The 19,956-nt window shown below is 38.3% G+C and overlaps 1 protein-coding gene across 6 annotated transcripts in view; it reads right to left on the bottom strand.

Moving 5' to 3' along the window:
- BABAM2 (BRISC and BRCA1 A complex member 2) overlaps positions 1-19,956 on the bottom strand; it is a 308,342-nt gene that overhangs the window by 48,815 nt on the left and 239,571 nt on the right. For all 6 annotated transcript variants that reach the window (XR_004375045.2, XM_032790217.2, XM_032790219.2 and 3 more), the window contains exons 8-10: positions 14,581-14,680; positions 12,510-12,580; positions 10,600-10,682 (exon numbers count right to left, since the gene is read on the bottom strand). Coding sequence is in view for 5 of the 6 variants with exons in the window: in XM_032790217.2 (XP_032646108.1) it covers positions 10,600-10,682; positions 12,510-12,580; positions 14,581-14,680 (254 nt within the window). In the remaining variant the exon portion in view is untranslated. The remainder of the gene's footprint in view (positions 1-10,599; positions 10,683-12,509; positions 12,581-14,580; positions 14,681-19,956) is intronic.

The following is a 19,956-nucleotide window of genomic DNA, read 5'->3' as shown; positions in this document are numbered from 1 at the left end:
CAGAGATGGAGGACATGGTGGTAAAAGTACTAGTGCTTTGTCTACACTAGAGTTCCCACTGTTACCATCACCAGGAGAGCAGCACTAATAATAGTCCAGGGTGCAAAACTTTACGGAAAGCATCAGATTGGACACGGCCACAATGCCAAAACACTATTCAGTCCTTGTCAAATTTAGCCTGATCTAACGACTGTGTATTAATTATATTGATTACTTAAGAATTCCCAGTTATCACTCTGAGGTTTAACAGGTTCTTGTCCCAAGATCAGGCCCAGTATTATTAAAATTAGAGTACAGTAGGGAACCCTGATGTGCACAGTTGCAATACTCACACTATAGGAACTCTTCGATATTTACAATTGTTTATTAATGCATTTAGCAAAGTTACAAACACTCTAACCCAGTAAGGTCCAGCGAGACAATACAGAACGGACATCTGAACATTCATATACTCAACACCATCCCTTGCAGAAAAACCTGAAATGTTAGCCATAACCTTCCTTGTCACCATCACCTTCCTCATCATCACCAGTGGCCATCATCCTGGCACCTACAAGGGCTACATCTCTCCCTCTGTCCTACTGCTCCCAGCCTGTGATACAATTTTATAAAAAGTTATGCCAATGGCACTACCTCTAATGTATATTCAGTAAGGATTTCTCTCCTCTTCCTTATTTGTATTTCCTCATCTTACAAGTGTTAGGGTGTCATTCTCCTATAGATAGTATATTAATTATCTTGACTTACTATCATATATGTCAATTTGTTGCCATGGCACTCTTGTGGTCAGATAACTGTGGATGTTCTATCCAGAAGCTGGTTTTAGCTCATGTTCCTGTGGTTTGCTGATGTCATTATGAACAAAATTTCCCTTCCCACACTCCATTTCCTGTTCCACAAAACTTAGAGGTGACCATTGGACCATTTATCTGTGCCAAAGTTCATAGGCCTCAAGTCTCATGCTAACTGCTGACGCCAATGTCTTACAGGATACAGGCCTGTAGGTTCCTTGTATTACTGCTGAATAAAATAAATGCTAAAGCTAGCTTTATGGCTACACTCATCAGAAGAGGTTATATACTTCAAAGGGACTTTTCAAGACACAAACTCAGTTCCTGAATAGATTTTACCTTATTTATTGTTTGTGGTAGATCTGCTGAACTTTGGGTTTTTTCTACTACCCCATTCTTATAACACAAAATAATCGCAGTGCAATTTGGGATGACTTTCTAGAAAGACTGTGCCTTCTAGCTTGTGAAAATGATAAATTTAAAATACGTGCTTCAAACAGAGTTTCTGTATTATTTGTTTAGTCATATAGGGGAAATAGTTCACAGCACAAATTAAGAGTCTATTCAAACAGTCTCCAGTGATAACAGAAAAGCATATGATAGGATGTTGTAAAACTAACCTGGCAAATGCTTTATAATCACTTCTATCTTTTGAGTGACATTATCCCCCATCCCTATTAAACCTTACTGCCCTGGACTTTTAAAAACTACACTGGACAAAATACCAGTAAATGTACCACAGGGAACTATACTGCATTGGCCCCAGGGAAATGGAATGGATAACCGAATAGGTCTTTCTGTCTCTAACTTGTATATAATTCTCTCCAGTGGGATTGGGTTGGAGGGGTTGCTGTCTGTCATGTGCATGCCATGTCTTAATGACATTTTTTCATCTCTCTCTCTTTTTTTTTTTTTTTAAATTCCCACGGCTTTCCTCCTCTGGCTTCCACTTCTTTTTATTGTTTCTAGTGCATCAGTTTCTATAGCAACTCCTCCTAGCAGTGATGAGACACTGCTGCTCTATAAAGCTGAATCTTTCCTATTTGTGCCGTTTGACGTCTGCAGTGTAAATACAGCAGTAGTTTCTATCAGTAAGAAAAATCTTGCTCAAACTTAGCATAGATTTGGGACTATGATGTCCCACTGCTGGAGAAAAGAGGCATTTATCCTTCTTTTGGCACTGACACTGTCAGAGGAGAGAGAAAGCCTTTGCAATTTGTTGAGAAGTTCTAAATAGCATTTCACTAGAATACGGAGGCATTTAAAGTGTCTTTCTCCTCTGACAAGTGTCTGTGTAAAAATGGCAGTCTCTCTTAATGGTTCCTTATTAATTTTACTCAGTTTACAAGTAATGATTTTTTTTTCTACTAGTGTTTCAAACTCAGCCTGGGAGCTGAAAATCAAAATGAGTTGTTTTCTGCTCGTGTTTCACCACCAGAAATAAAGTTCCTAAAATCCAAACTTTGCTCTCAGTGACAACTGTGTAACCTCACCCTCTTCCAATTTCACTCCCATGCAATCTCATTGTTTTCAAATTATACTCTAAATTACACTGGCACAATCCAATTGTCTTCGAATTCCACTCCAGTTACTTCCACACACCCTAGTGCCTGCAGATTACATCTTGAGTTGCATCTGTGCCACCTCACTTCCTTTAGTTGTGGCACGTGTCACAAGTGAGAATTTGGCTCTGCAATTGGCATTTACTTCACAATTCTGTTGCTGATGCAAGAAGTATACTGGCTTTGTAGTGATAACATGGTAAAGTGCTAAAAGCTTACTGTCTTAGCAAGTGAATAGATATAATTCGGAATACACACAGGAAGCAAAGTTGGAGAGGAAAACTAGTCTTGCTGTTTAGGCACTGAACTAGGACTCTGGAAATCAGTATTTAATTCCTAGTTCTGTCACATATTTCCTACGTGACCTAAGGGAAATCACTTAATTGAACTGGCCTTGTTAGCACTGACCCCCCACTTGGTAAGGTAGCTCCCATCTTTTCATGTGCTGTATATTTATACCTGCTTACTGTATTTTCCACTCCATGCATCTGATGAAGTGGATTATAGCCTACAAAAGCTTATGCCCAAATCAATTTGTTAGTCTCTAAAGTGCCACAGGGACTCCTTGCTGTTTTCACTTAATCTCTCTATCTCTGAGTTCCACACCTGTGAAGTAGGGATAATACATCTTCCCGACCTCACAGATGATCTTTGAGGATAAGTTCATTAGTGTTTGTGAGGTAATTGTTCATTATGGTAATAGTGATCTAGATAGACTGTTAAGTAGTGACATTTCTACGTTGTCACTTTTCAGAGTAAAAGAAGCTACTGTGGAAGTTGATGACTTTTCTATCCACTTGTTAAAGAGCTTGTAGTTCCCTTTTCAAAGCAGATGAAGCAATACTAAATAATGAGCTTTGAAATATCCAGGGGAATATAATAAAAAAAGGAAAAGCTTAAAAAAATACAAACCATACATATATTTCCTTGAAATGACAGACCCTGACAATGGAAACTGACATTTTACCAAAAAACGCTTGCGTCTACTATCACTGCCATAAAACCAAAGAATTTTAAAATCTAATTTACTTTTCACCTTGTATGGTTTCCACATCTCAACCCTCTATTATTAACAAAATCTACTTAAAACTATTGACATAGATTCGTATCAGTCTAACATGAACACCGGTGAACAGAATAAAAGGAGACAAACCACCTCTGCCTTCAACTTTACTAGCCTCAAACACAAAGCACTAAGGTCTACAAAATGTCATTCAGCTCATAGAATATTAACATCCAGCAAGGAATCATAGGAACATGATGTTGAAATATTCTCAATGGATAATGATGAGGTTATATAATTATTTATGATTCAATTCAAATTTGAAACTACAGCTAGGTGACAGTGCCCCTTTAAAGACCTGGCAATGATGGAAACTTGGAAGCAAAAGGCCAATTCAGTCTCCACACACAATACTGCAGTTCAGTTCTGTGATTGGCCTCGGACTGCACCCAGTTAAGTGATGAACAGAGGGTACGTCTACACTGCACGATTATTTCGAATTAGCTTAAACCGATATTACAAAACAGATCTAATAAAATCGGTTTAGCGCGTCCACAGTGGGATCCCGAAATCGATTGTTTGCGTCCATGGTCCAAAGCTACCATCGATTTCAGGAGCGGTGCACTGTGGGTAGCTGTTCCTCAGCTATCCCATAGTTCCCACTTCCGGGTTGAGAGCACAGTGCCTGATGGGGCAGAAAACATTGCCCCGGGTGGTGCTGGGTACAGCCTCACCCCTCCCTTTGTGAAGGCAGCAGACAACCCTTTGGCGCCTTTTTCGCGGAGTGCATTGAGCAAACGCCATAGCACAGCAATCTTTCCCTTTTTTTTTTCACGTGGTGGTGGGGGGAAATAAACTGAGGAGCTGTTCCCTGAACCACGCCAGACACTGTGTTTGAACCTACAGACATTGGGAGCTCAGCCAAGAATGCAAATAATTTTCAGAGACTGCTGTGGACTGTGGGATAGCTGGAGTCCTCAGTACCCCCTCCCTCCCTTCATGAGCGTCCATTTGAGTCTCTGGCTTCCCGTTACGCTTGTCACGCAGCGCTGTGTATCCTGGAGTGTTTTATTCAAACGCTTTGGCATTTCGTGTTCTGTAACGGAGCTGGATACAACAGATTTGTCTCCCCATACAGCGATCAGACCTAGTATCTCCCGTACGGTCTATGCTGGAGCTCTTTTTCGATTTCAGACTGCATCGCCAGCCGTGCTGATCAGAGCTCCACGCTGGGCAAGCAGGAAATGTAATTCAAAAGTTCACGGGGCTTTTCCTGTTTACCTGCCCGCTGCATCCGAGTTCAGATTGCTGTCCAGAGCGGTCAGTGCTGCACTCTGGGATGCCGCCCGGAGGCCAATAACGTCGATTTCCGTCCACATGAACCCTAATCCGAGTTATCACTATCGAATTTAGCGCTACTCCTCTCGTTTGGGAGGAGTTCCGAAATCGATTTAAGGAGCCGTTTAACTCGATATTAATGACGACGTCGTGTGAACGGATACAGCGTTAAATCGGTATATCGGCCATTAAACCGATTTAAAGTCGCAGTGTAGACCTGGCCAGAGCAGCTTGTCTGTGACTAAAACCAATTTCGCACCATGGTGCCTGATCCTCAGAGGTGGGGAACACTTGCAATTCCCACTGAACTCAACAGGTGACATTCACCCTATGCTCAAGAACCTACAGAGCAAGTAAATTCCACTTCAACCTTATTGTGAGGATTTATGTGGGATTTAGACGGTCAGAAGCTTTGTGCAGATGCTCTCTACACAAGGGTGAATTTTAGGATCAGACACCAAAGAATAAACACTACTGGGAGCAAATGGCAGGGAGCCAGAGAAGGGAATTGGGTTTGCCAGCTTACCCTTTCTTGCTGACTCCACTGTCAAGGAATCACTCTCAAGAACTGATCCTAGTGCCCTCCTGGAACCATTGCTAGCCTCAGCTTTCCAGGATTGGCCCTGGAAAAGCTCCAACTTTTCCTGACTATCTATCAGTAACAGCAAAAAGCTATCCTGTCACAACTGTAGCAGACTTCTGACTTCACTCTACGTCAGTATTGAGCTTCTGACTTTTAAACCATTGTTTTTGTTATTATGCTTGACCTACCTTCTGCTGCCCTACCTTCCCTTCTCTTAACCAGTGTGCATCACACCCTCCTCTTCTGCCTCGCTCCCTACATTATAGTGCACGTGCTTTCTTTGTCTCGTCCCTTTCATTTCCACAAATTCGCCCTTCTGCAACCTTTCACCTCTCTTCTTGAAGCCATACTGCCACAAACAAAATAAAAAGAACCGTACTATAATCAGGAAAGATTTAATTTATAAAACAAAAATTTAAAATATTTAATTAAAAAGACAGAACCATCAAGATGGTGTGCCAACTATCTCAAGTAAATACAGAATCTAACTGCTGTAACTCCTGTCCTCTATTTGCAAGATGACCTGGGCCACAGGACTGCCTGTTTTCCCAGGTATTTAGCTGAAGGTGATTTTCTCATACAATATCCCATGGAGGAGGTGGAGCCAATCAAGTTCAAAACACCAAGGACAGCAGGAACCATCATATGATCTGCTTGGAATTTTAGGCATTAGTTACGACTGCCGGCAGACACTTTGACTGACTCAGAGGAACAATTCTTGGAGACTATTTTCTTTTCAGCACCCAATGTTATGGGAACAAGTCCCCCATGGGAGGAAAAACTGACAAGATCCCCAAACTATCAAACTCATTAACATTATTATTTTTATTATTATTTGAATTGTGATAGCACCTAGGAGCTCCAGTCATGAACCAGGACCCTACTGTGCTAGCCACTCTCTACTTCTAATACTTAACTCCACACAAGAAGAGAGAGGGATTAGCTTCATGAAGAAATCTGCTGACAGACAACACTCTCTTTTATGTTCTTGGTTCCAAATTACCATCTCCACTTGCCTATCCCTTAGAGACTTTACTGCTTCACATGATTCTGTGATTTGCGTGACAAGGCATGTAACTCCTGGACTAGGAATCTGCAAAGCAACTTCAGAAAGGACAACAGAAATACATGCCAAGGTAAAGCAACAATTCTTTGTTAAGTAAGCCAACTAGATTCAAATATGACCAGACACTAAACAGTACAATAGGTTGCCTTTTTGGTCTGAATGGTTTGCCAATATTTGAGGCCTTGCAGAATGTTTCCATTAGGAGGTGAAATTGATGGTAGAGTCAGGTATTTATTTCGTGCAATCCTGTTTATTTACAAAACAGGGACACAAACACCTGTTTCTCTGAACACAATATGCACAAACAGAGCAGGCAGTGTCCTTGCTGGCTGTTAGCCTCCCTTCCAAACAGAGCTCTGTCCAATATAATCTCTCTCTCTTAGCTTCCTCTCAGGGTTATGCTATCAGTGCTTCTCTGGCTTTGTCCTTATTTTTCTGGCTGCTTTCTTCTTCTAACACAAACAGCTAAAATCAAATTAATACCCAGCCCCTGCTTTTGCAATCAGTTCCCAGTGAAACCCTCTAATTCTCACCAAGTTAATTCTTTGCTCAGGCCTTTCATTTGGCCAATGCTTTGGGTGGTGACTTCCAGTGCTCCAGCTATTTTACTACATAATGGAGCTTAATTGTTTTTTTCCATTTTGCTCAAGTGAAGTATGCCCAACAGCTTCAAAAAAGTCTGTGATTGCCTACAAAGTACACACTTGCTGGAAGCTACCAATATACTTGGAGGAAGCTACCATGCTCGCTGGTACAAGATCATATACGGAGCAAGAAAGCAAGACCTTTCCATTTAAACATGTATCCTTCCAAATCCTCCATTATAAGAAGCCAACAACCTCTAATTTATCACTGATACTTTTATTACTATTTCCAATCCTTCCGTCTTCTACCAATCTCATCTGTGCTGAAATGCTAAATGCACATCTACAGTAAAGATCAAGTTTCCAAAAAAATTACGTAACACATTCTCACTCTTGTGTCCATATCCAGAGGTCTATTCAACCTTGGACATACACCCATGAAATCTGCATTAACATTAATGTGAGGCATGGGTACACAGCCAAGGAAAGAAATACCCTTTAAGTCTCTGAAAATGAATCATCTTATTTACAAAACTAAAGAAAAAACATCAGTGTTATAAAACAGTAGCAAAGGGAATAGAGTTACTCTTCAACTATACCACCATTAACATTAAACTTGGTTAATGACTTCCTCTCCCAAGTGAATGAACACGAACTTCTCTTAATGTTCATTTCTTCTCTTACAATATGTATTTGAAAACACTTGATTAACTCTTAGAACTAAACCACTAAAACAACAGTTCCTGTGACTTCATTTTGACCTGACTTTGATAGATTCACTTAATGATTAGATTAAAATAGTTGCTAAAGTCTGCAATTAGATAGCTCTCCTATATTGCAAGATAAGCTGTACAGACTTCCCTTACTGTGCCCTTTATTCCATAAGTACTACACAAATACTGTACTTTTTATCATGTGAGACTGTTCTGGAGTGGAGGTGGGGGTTCCAGTAGATATAAAACCTGAGTTGAGTCAACAGAAAAAAGACTTTAATAAAATATTATAATAGTGTATGTAAAGTACAGTATTCTGTACCAGTGTAATATTATTTTAAAATCCAATTTACCTTTTACAGTTTCGGTCCTTTACTTTTTCACTTAACTCAGGCTACTTTCTCTATGAATCCTGGGTACATAGTCATTTGTGCAACCCACACTAAAGCCTGTGCCACCAAAACCTCAGTGCTATTTTTAGTGAGCTAGCTAAATGAAAGCCTGTGTGGGTATGTCTACATGAGTTGCAAATCTATTTTAACAAAGAATCTTATTCCTTTTACTTGGTTTGCCACTATGCTTTCTGCACATTTGCACAGTTCCTCTTTTTCACACTTATACTTCATTTATTCTTTGAAGAATGTTTTCCATACAGTAAATATATAAAGTACAACATTTTTTTCAACTTAAACCTATCTGTGCTAGACATTTTAACAACAGGCTGATAAATATTCAACCATAATATACACAGTCATTTCAGCGGTAAAGAGATGAAAGTCTGCATTACTTCAGTCAGGCAATAAAATGCAGGTTTCCGTGATTTCACTGCAATATCCGTTCGCACGTGTAACTTATTTAAGTTATGCAGCGGGTTATTCAACAAGCAAGTGATGCAATGACTTGCACAGATAAGTTACTGCACAATTTACAAGGTCATGGAGCTAATTCATAGTGACAAGCTGTTCCGTTATAATCATATCTCTCAAGGGCTCTACAGTCATAAGTAGAGAGCTCTGAATATTACTTAATAATTAAAAACTGCTCTACCATTCAGCAGAAGTTTGAATTTTGACTCTTGTGAAACCTAGCTACTTCAATGTTTATTAGGGCTAATACCAGGCTTTCTTCTCTCAAGGGAATAAACAGCTCCATGGAAAACTTTAATTTAATGCAACTTGAAACAAAACTAAAGACAATAGGGATGAAAAAGGCTGGGGGGGGTTGGGGGAAGCGATGGGGAGAATGATGCAGAAAGTGAAGCAACAGTCAATAGGACACCCCTGGTCTCTGAGAGCATGGAGTGGGAAAGGAATGTGAGTGAATGTATAAAGAAAGGTTGACTTGTCCAACTGGACCTTCTTTACTGGCTTATGCTGTAAATCCTACAGTTATTGTGGGAATTACATCCAGTTTCAAATTTTCTAGAGTTCATAAATAATAGGATCAGATATTTTCTTTAGAGTCTAAAATGATTATAGTCTCTTGCATTTAGCAAGCTTGTATTTAGACACTACCATCAGTGTTCTTATAGGAGAAACTGGCCCAAATTAAAGAAAAAAGAAAGAATACAACTAAGAATATTTCAGCACTAAAGGGCTAACATAATACAATACTTGTAGCCACAGTGAGGCATTTATCATTGTTTTACATTAAATGACAGCACAGAGAAGAGAAGAGTATTGGTCAAAAATAAATAAATAAAGGGTAAGATAATGGACAATCTGAGGGCAGAGCACAGATACTCTTGCCCAAACCAAATACTCTCTATATTTCTGTGTTTCTAAAATTCATGCATTTAAAGGCCAGAAGGAATTATTGATATCATCTAGTTTGATCTCCTCCACAATGCAGGCCACAGAACCTTACCTAGTAATTTTTTCATAAAGCTATAGTTTTCATTTAAGCTATAGAATATCTTTCAGAAATATATCCAGTCTTGATTTAAAGACTTCCAGTGTTGGAGAATCCATCACATCCCTAGGTAAGTTGTTCCAATGGTTAATTACCCAAATTGCAAAACCATGCATCTTACTTCTAGTCTGGCTTTGTCTAAACTTTAGTTCCCAACCTCAAAGGTACTGATTATTTTTTTGTCTACTAGACTTGGGGGAGGGATAGCTCAGTGGTTTGAGCATTGGCCTGCTACACCCAGGGTTGTGAGTTCAGTCCTTGAGGGGGTCATTGAGGGATCTGGGGCAAAATCAGTACTTGGTCCTGCTAGTGATGGCAGGAGGCTGGACTCAATGACCCTTCAGGGTCCTTCCAGTTCTAGGAGATAGATATATCTCTATTAAAAAAAAAAAGATTAAAGAGCCACCTACTATCAGAAATCTCTTCCTCATGTATGTACTTGTAGACCATGATCAAGTCACTTCAAACTCATAACATGTTCTAGTGCTATCTTGATTTACAAATTTAATTCAAAGGGGTTGCAAGCTGGAGGGTCAATGGTGGCCCACTGAGTCCTAAAATCTTGCTTGTGGCTGTCCTCTCTCTAACTACAGGAGGACAATAAAGGTGATCAGCTGCAGGTTTTTCTACAGGGTGAATTGAAAAAAGCAACAATTTCTATTCATCTATCTCAGAAAATATAAGTACAAGGAACATTATGGATGTGTACATTATTTTGATCTAAAAGGGCCCACAAATTTACTGGTTCATAGCAAGTGATGAATGAATTTGGGTACCCCTGGGTTATGCACACTAATGGCCTGGTTGGCAACATTTGCAGCTGCTAGAATCTTGAGGCAAGTTACTGGAGCACTTTCCAAGAACACATTTAGTAATTTTATAAATCAGATCTATCTGCATAAATCATCCCTCATTCTCAAATTGCAGTCAAGATTTTGTGTTTTCAAAAGTGTGATGGCCACATCAAAAATACATAGTCATTAAATAAAAATAGCCAAAGCTGTTAAATTGTTTCCTGTAAAAGGAAAAAAGGCAAACAGCTACTCACTGTGAACAAGGAAGCAAAAATCTTTCCACATCAGTAACAGTGTGAGCTTTGTGAAGCCCTCTGCATCATATTCCACCACACCACTATAAAAACAGAAATATAAAAAAGAACACATTTTTACATAATATTCCTTACAATAATAAATGATAAGCAAATAAATATTGGGTTAAGGCAAAGGAAAATACCCAAGATTTTACTTTATTTACTATCAGCTACTATGTTCTATCCAAATGCAGGCTGCATGTGGCTTCTCTCAAATGGAATAATTTTCTAACTTACATTACAATAATGGAGCTTCCATCTGAGGAATGGCTATCGTCAGTGTAAACAAGATAATTTTTAAAAGGCAATGAGCTCTGCTAATGGCACTTGCAATGGTAATTCAGTAATAATTGAACATATCTACCCAAAACTGCATGTATGTTACTCAGATGGAGCTCATTAATACACTATGACATTGAAGTTATATGTAAAAAGCAGAGACCTTCCTGAAAACCTAGGGACTCATGTCATAACATTGACTTCCAGTAATCTAGGTGGAGTCTAAATCTGACAATTTATACATCTAAAATATACAAATATACATTCAAAATCCACAAATTGAATTTTAAATTTAAAGAAAAGCTTTCACAAGGACTATTTTTTTTTACTTATGTAGAGAAAAAAATCCATATGACAGCTGAATTAATATCTTCATCCTCGATTCCTGATTATCTTATATTGTTAAACACTCAGACTTGTCAAATTACTGTGATGCTGTTTGTTATTGTTGTTATTGTTATTTTTGCTGCTGTTTTTTTAATTTAGTTTTTGTATATTGTAAAATTTATCATATTGTCATAAATAATACACAAGGACCTAAATTCTGATTAAGTTGCTCATACAATTCCGCCCAACCCTGAAATGGATTAAATACCCAAACCATTAGGGGTGGGCTGTCTTTTTAAGACTATGATAGCATCAGAGTCTGTAAACTGCAATGTTTCAATATACTAATTTGTTATGTAACATGAGTTTTTCATACTTCTATCATCAACTTTATCTTATTAACCTTGGGATCAGATGATGTCTACTGTCATGTTTAAACCACAGCAGGATGTCCGGACAGTTTACTTGGTCATTATGGAGATGGATTCTTTTTGTCTTAAGAATTGTGCTATAAATCCATTGTACAGATGTAGGTTTTCTGTAGCACAGATTGGATTGAATAATTTTCAGAAAAGAAATTATGTTTATAGTCTGACCAGTTCTCCAGGGTCTGTACTAATGTCTGATTTGCACCATTGATATCGATCTTATATGGTTTGGATCCATAAGAAACTGCCTCTCTCCTTAGGTGTCACTGTGCCACCTGAGAGCATCTGGGGTGCTTCTCCTTACAGTCTCTCTATAACCATCCATCCATTCATTTTTTGATGTGCCTATTGCCATAATATCTCTGTAGTCACGCTATACAGAAATAAGAAAACTTCAGTTTCTTCACAAAGGGATGAAAACTACTATCTCCTCCTCATTTTAGGTTACTTCCTGAGTTGAATTAATGTGGTGGCTGGCTTCCAGGAGGAATGATGCTGGATTGCTTGCTACAATCTCTACAATGAGAAGGCCTATGTGCATCATTTTCTGAAGATGGATAGATGTGGACTCATTCAGTGGAAGTTAATTATATAGCCAATGTAATGAGCATGCTCTCCTGCCTTACAGCAAGTTTTACCTCTAGCTTCAAGTCATCCTGTTGACTGTAGCTGCTATAGTAGGATTATATATAATGTTTCAGTAGAACCTTATAGTGAGATGTAGACTGTCATTGCTTCAACTAGCAACCAGGACATCTAACCATGAATCAGAAAGGTAAAATAATTTTGCTTTTGCTGCTATTACAGGAAAAGATGCATTAAAAGAAGACTTACGTTCCAAAGTGACTCAGGAAAGCGGCAATATACTCCCTTCTCTTATGGTATCCCTGAATAACATATTGTACCTGGAAAAAAAAAGAGCCAACCCAAAGCTATGAGGAAATTTTACAGAAAGAAAAGGCTCCCAACTCTTCATATTTTTCTAGCTTTATTGGAGAAATCTATTTACAGAATATCAATAATGCTGCATCCTACTTTTAGATGGCATGTTTCATCCTAAAGGATCCTAAAATGCCTTTCAAACAAACTGCACCCAGGGCTCTCTTGATTCACCTGTAGGTGAATCAGCACCCAGTAGCACTACTGTGCAATAAGTACAGAAGAATGTCATATCCAATTGAAGCAATAGAAAAAACCTTAGATAGGCAATGTGTAATTGGCTGAGCTAGCATTTGGCCAGGATGCTAGAGAAACATCCTGTTAAGAAAATTGCTTAGGACCATAATTGTGCGTGTCATTTGAAAAACAGCATCTCTAGCAGCAGAATACTTCCTAACAGTAAGCTGAATTATTGGCTTCAGGCTGACTCAGATAGAAGAGAGCCACCTACTGAATCACCAACACCAAATTCTGTAGTATCCTGAGTTTCCCTTGAAAGTCTTCCATCCCAGCACTGATTCAGATCACTATGCTTAGGTTGGAAGATCTGAGCCCATTGAATAGTCCTTGCTTTACATGAATAGTCCTGTTGACTTGAATGGATTACTTGCAAGATAAGCAAGGTTAGACTCATGATGAAACCAACACCGAAGATACTAGGCTGAAAGCGTCTCTAGTTCCTAACTCATTATGTTATACCTATAGGATACTTCCATTCATAGTCACTTATACAAATCCTACTTTGCTTTTCATAACGGAAACTAACTCTGTTAGAGCCTCTTAATGCTGGGGGGGAAGAGTGGGGGAGATATATACTTTATTTGTGTTGGCTATGGTAACATTGGATTTCCTTGGTTGGCAAATGCTTGTGTTAAGTTATTTGAAACAACCTTGATACAATCAGTGCTCAGAGCTATGTTATACTCTCTCAAAGTAAAATAATTCAATGTACAAAATAGGACTTATTTCAGTTTATAAAAAAGTGCTAAATTTGAAGGCTTTGCGTGGGATCTAAAACATTATTTTGGAAAAAGGAAAACAGATGATAAGTTTGCTTAAGTAACTTTGTTTAAAAAAAGGATAAAAACAGTCCTGTGTACTTGTAGGTTTTAAAAACAGAAAGTAGTTTTAAAGAAAACCACAACAAAACAGCTCTAAAGATAGATTTCTGTATAATTATGGAAATGCATTTTGAAGGAATCTTTTCTAAAAGACATCATTTAATTTCCTCATTTAAACAAGAAAAACAAAAAAATATGAAATAAAAAAGACAAATACGGAATCTACAGTAACCGGATTGCTGAATGCCTGGCTCTAAGTTACTGTTCTAAGTTAAAAACTACATTTACATCATCTGAGAAACTTAACAAAATATTATACCTATTGAATAAATCTTCTCTTTCACTTAGACTCTAAGCCAAACAGAAAATAGCCTTCTATTAATGGAAAAGGTAAGTGGCTTTTACTTTACTATATCAACATTCATCAGAGAAAATGAATCAGTCCATTTGGATGAATTAGCTGAGATAATACCACTGTAACAGGACCTTTTGTCGAGTGCTCACAATTAACAGTAATCTAGGGATAGTTAGATGTCTTTCCACTGAAAGATAAATTCATTGGCTATATATTGCTATTTATCTAGCAACAGAACAGTAATATGTTGGGGTGACATTTTTATCCTAATGTACCTTAAAACAATAAGAAAACTCCTTTAAAACCCAAGAAATGCTGTATACCTACAACTCCCATGGATTTAAGTGGGTCATGAAAGTGTTCAATCTCTCATAAGATCAGGTATAAGACGGTGTTACTGGAATAATTTAACTTGCTTGAGTTTGCTTTACTTAAATCATCACTCGAATAAGTAGAATCCTTTGTTTCCACAGTGTTTTCATAAAATTGCTTGTAAAGTACAGTATAACACAAGAAGGAAGGAGAAATTAAGTTCTGTGTATTAACTCACCTTGTTAGTCAACAGCTGGCACACCTGTGGTACATAGTCAATGAGACAGCCTCCACCTGGAAAGGCTGGGATGTGAAGGGCAGAGGAGCCTCCAAGAGCACTAAAAAATAAAATAATTTTATTTCACAATATACCAGATGCTGCTTCTATGGGACATGTTAGTGATTCCCAATGTAAAAAGCCCAGCACCACACTAAGAAAAGGTTACAAACTGATTTATATTAGCCCTAGACTATGTAATAAATATTAGAGATACAAACCATAACTTTACCATATAGTACTGCTGACACCATACTGACAGCAGACATCTTTAACCAAGAGTATCAAACCCCTCGAACTGGAAGAGTTAAGTGCTCGTACTAGGAGCAGCAGACATACCAAGCATCCTCTCAAAGAATAGTTTTAATTTTATTTATTTAATGATTTGTACTATTTTTATCATCATTGCATCTAGGTTCATAGCAGCTTAAATGCAACCAGACATTGCATTTAACTGTATACAACAGACAGTATAAACAGCCTTCCATGTAACACCCAAGCATCCATAAATAACCCACTTATGTCCACAGTAATTCAAAAAGAGTAGTTTCTCAACACCCTCGAGAGCCACTAAATAACTTATCCATTAACCCCTATCATATCCTCTAAGTGTGAGATCAACACCTCATGGTCAAGCATATCAAAGGCATATCCCATAAAAACAACATGAACATCTGACTGGAGCTGGTTGCACTGTTTTAAAATTACATTATGTTCCCTCCCCTTTTCTTGACTAGCTCTATACCTGAACTTTGTCCATCACTAGAAAAAGATCAGCTGAATAAAGATACTAATTCTTTCCCTGTACCATACACAGACCAGAAACCAGAATGAGAGAGACCAAGGACAGTGAAAGGAACCCAAAGCTGCATTGGCACAACCTTTTCAATAGCCTTTCCCATAAAAGGAAGATTTGAGAAAGGGCTGTAATTGTCAAGGCCAGCAACTTCATCTGACGGCTTCCTCTACAAGCAAGGCCATAACCACTTTTTCTTAAAAGTTGATTGTACACCCAGATAAAGGCAATACCAGGTTTTTCAACAACAGACCTAAATCTTTCCCATTGTCTTTTACCAATCATAAGGGACATGAACGTATCTTAGAGGTCATGGCTTGTATCTCTCTTTGAACATACAGTACTTCTCTATCAATTAAACTAAGCTATACTTCAACAGTTAAGATGTTACTTTGTCTCATGCTATTTATGTATTACTTCCACAAAAACATTAGGATCCAATAGATCGTCTCTGCAAAGCAAGATCCTTATCCTACAAATGGATTCTCTGGCATGGATTCTTATGCCTTGACAGACTCTTTCTTTGTCTAGGTATAAGAGTCTATACTGGCAAAATCCTTTGAATGATAGAAGACTAAATCAAAAATTTATCACAATGAGATGCACTGAAATCTGTTACTGAAACTGTCTGGAGTCAGCAGACTGTTCACCACATGGAATAGTTCTGTAGGGCTGGACTTTGTAGATGCAAGACTGAATAAGAAAAAAAAAATACTTCAGTGTACAGCACAGCTACACAGGAACAAAACTCTTTATGCTGCCATTAGTCAAATATAGAGCTGTTTTTTGTCACCAACTTTAGTCTCCTTCTTGGTTGCTTTGTTTGTTGCAGGTCATCTAATTATCAAGGTATGTGTTGAGAAGTATGGGAATGCTATTTGGCCGCTTAAGGACGGGTCAGAGACAAGTGGATCATAATGTATCATTAGCCGGTCATCAAAAGTGTGGTCCGATAGCCAAACTATAATTTCCCCTCAGAAAATTCTGAAATTCTATTCAGATTGGAGGAATGAAGCAGGGTGCTCATCTTGACAAGTTAAGAGTTGTCTCTGATCCTACTCTGAAGATGATAATGATCGGGCCATGTCAAGTTTGGAATCTCCACTCTCTATATTATACAAATATATCCCCTGAACACTCCCACTCTTAAACAAAGGAAGTGCTGTTGCCCATCCCACAGTCTCTCTTGCCTCAGCTGCACCCAAATCTAAGGCTCCTCTCAGAAGTGAGATACCACTGGAGATGCTCAAAATAGTACAAAGAAAATCACAGATTCCTCTTTTGGTTCCAACAGACTCATAGACTTAAAGGTCAGAAGAGACAATTATGATCATCTAGTCTGACCTCTTGCACAACGCAGGCCACAGAATTTCACCCACCCACTCCTGTAATAAACTCCTAACCAGTGTCTCAGCTACTGAAGTCCTTAAATCAGAGTTTAAAGACTTCAGGGTCTGGAGAATCCTCCAGCAAGTGACCCATGCCCCACACTGCAGAGGAAGGCAAACCCCCCCCAGGGCCTCTGCCAATCTGCCCAGGAGGAAAATTCCTTCCTGACCCCAAATATGGCATTCAGTTAAACCCTGAGCATGGGGCCAAGACTCACCAGCCAGACACCCAGGAAAGAATTCTCTGCAGTAACTCAGATCCCACCCCATCTAACATGCCATCACAAGCCATTGGACATATTTACCACTAATAGTCAAAGATCAATTAATTGCCAAAATTAGGCTATCCCATCATACTATCCCTTCCATAAACTTATCAAGCTTAGTCTTGAAGCCAGATATGTCTTTTGCCCACACTCTCTCTGGAGGGCTTTTAGACTTAGCTCTCTGTGGTCTAGAACTTTGTCTAATTTCAAGTCTAACTTCTGGAATGGGCATCTTATCGTATTTGTTCTGTGTGTTCACGTTGGGACCATGTAGCTGAGCTAAGATAAATTCCTTTCCTCCTGTCAGTTGCTGATCCCTCTGAGTGTATTTTATAGAGAAGATCGTATCTCCCTGTGGCCTTTTTGTTTGGTTAGCTAAACAGCCATCTCTTTGAGTCTTGTCGATGAGGACATGTGTTTCCGGGATTCTTGGATGCATCCTTGGTGCGCCTTGCTTGGTACGTGTTCCGATGTGTGATTATCTTTTTTCTTAACGATGGGAGACCAGCATTGGAACAGGTATTCCAGCTGAGGGGTCACCGTGTTTATGTAACGGGGGCTGGTACTACACCTCTTTCTCTACTGAATACGGGCTCGCTGGATGCATCAAGACCGCACTCGAGGTGTTTGTGTGTTTCGAAAGACTTATCATGAGTTGCGGGGCTCATAGTCTCGTGTATTCCCAATACTCCAAGTCCTTCTCCTTACCTGTTATTCCAACTGAATGTGTCCCCAGCTTATACAAATTTGTTAATTAATCCTAATGCATGACCGTGCACTTTCAACTATTCAAATGTTCATCCGGTGAGGTTACTCTTACTCAGTTTACAGAGGTGATCGCAATCTTCTCTGGATACTCCAGACATATCCGGTCCTTGTCTGTATTTGCTATGACTCCGACTGTTGTGTTATTTGCAAAACTGTATTTAGCAGCACTCCCACTTTTTGTGCTGAGGTCGCGTAAGTAAAAAGTATTAAATAAAGTGTCCCCAAACCGATCGCTGAGTACTCAGTGGTAAGTCTCTCGTCCAGTTGCAGTTTACTTCAGGGTATGACTCCTTGTAGGCTTCGCCTTTAACCATTCCTTATCCACCTTTACATTTTCATATTGATCCCCATCTTTTCCAATTTAGCTAATAATTCCCCATGTGGAACCGTATCAAATGCCTTACTGAAATCAAGGTAAATTAGATCCACTGTGTTTCCTTTGTCTAAAAAAATCTGTTACCTTCTCAAAGACATAAGAGAATCTCTAACACTTTTCAAATGTTGCTTCTTTTCTTATATTGCTCTGTTGCAATCCATTTTCCAGGCTCTGACTGATTATTTTAAATTTGTGACCAATGGCTTGTTTACACTAGAGAGTTTTGCCACTTTAACTGAAACAGTTACAGATAAAGTGGCAATATAATTCTCTACTATGAATGCAGTTATACCAGTATAAAAGTGCCTATACCAGTATAGATTATTCTGGTTCAGATACTGAAATAAGCAATACCATTCTAAGACACCTTTATACTAATATAACTGCATCGACATTAGGGCTAATACCAGTATAGATATATTGGTAAAATATAACACCTCAAACTGATGTAGTTATATCAGTATAAATTTTCTAGTGTAGAGCAGGCCTAAAAACTTGTCTAGGAAAATCAAAACCTGCTTAAAACAGCAGAGATGGAGCTAGCCCGCCAAACCACAAAGACAGAGTTGGAAGGCAGAAGGTGGGGTAGTTGTTTTGCTGGTACCATAAAGATTCTCAATCTGCCTGAGAAACATCTTTGCCTTGCCGTTTCTAAGGGGAAAAATATGTTGCCCTTTCACCATAAAAATGTCTTACAAATGTTCTCCTTAATTACTATTCGCTGATTTCCTACAAGAGGAGTTTTCCAGTCTGGGAATATTTTTCATTTGAACTAGTGAAAAGATATTCTAAAAACTCCTTTAGCAAATGAAATCCCCATTAAGCATGCGTGACACATATTAAGAACCAATTTTTGACAACTACTTGGAAATTACAATATAGATATACTGGGTCGAAGAAATAAATTCATCCAATATGAACTCAAGTAAGAATGCATGTTCAATAATAAAATATCTATGCATTTAAACTGCATAAAAATCTGCATGCCACTAATCTCCTTAAATCTATTATTGGGGGAAAAAAGTGACATGCCCTGTACAAGAAATAAAGACTCATCAAAATATTCAAGCACATACAATTATGTGGTAATCTATTAACAAAGATAAAAGAGAAGATAATGTTTTGGGACAATAGGATAAATAAACCCTCAATGATGCCAGACTTTTTTTTGAGAAAGAAACACTTTTGGAGCTTTTTATAACCATAAACAAAAATTAGGGTAGAACATATTAATTTTGGCAGCACTACAAATGTGTCAATCTATGTAAAAAGTCTTGAGGAATGGGTTCATGTTTCTCAAACAAGCACTTATCAATGAACACAATATAGAGAAGCTGTAGTATTACTGAGCATGCAAATCACAAATGGATACATTTTAATGTATTTTATAATTTTTTTTTACAGGTCTTTAGTACAAATGAATAGAAAATGATGAAGCTCTCTCTCCTGGAAGTGCTTAAAGGAAACAGGAGCCTACAAAGATGTAATCTGCAGTTGTCTAAGAAACAAACAATTTTAAGACGATCATAAAAAAGAATCAAGGTTCTTCAACTTAATGTATCCAGGTACACTATTTAGTAGAATCAAAATATCAGTACAAAAAGGCCAGATAAATTTCACCAAATTAACTAAAGGCATGAAGATTATCCTTAAATACTGGAAAGATATAACAGTATCAACAGAAAAAGAACAAATGTTGGAAATGCATTTTAAAAAATAATACATATGTGGAGAATGAAAATG

This window comes from Chelonoidis abingdonii, chromosome 3 (genome assembly GCF_003597395.2).
Source record: "Chelonoidis abingdonii isolate Lonesome George chromosome 3, CheloAbing_2.0, whole genome shotgun sequence".
Taxonomy (NCBI): domain Eukaryota; kingdom Metazoa; phylum Chordata; order Testudines; family Testudinidae; genus Chelonoidis; species Chelonoidis abingdonii.
Note: the sequence above shows the minus strand (reverse complement) of the source record. Positions and strands in the feature narration are given on the sequence as shown.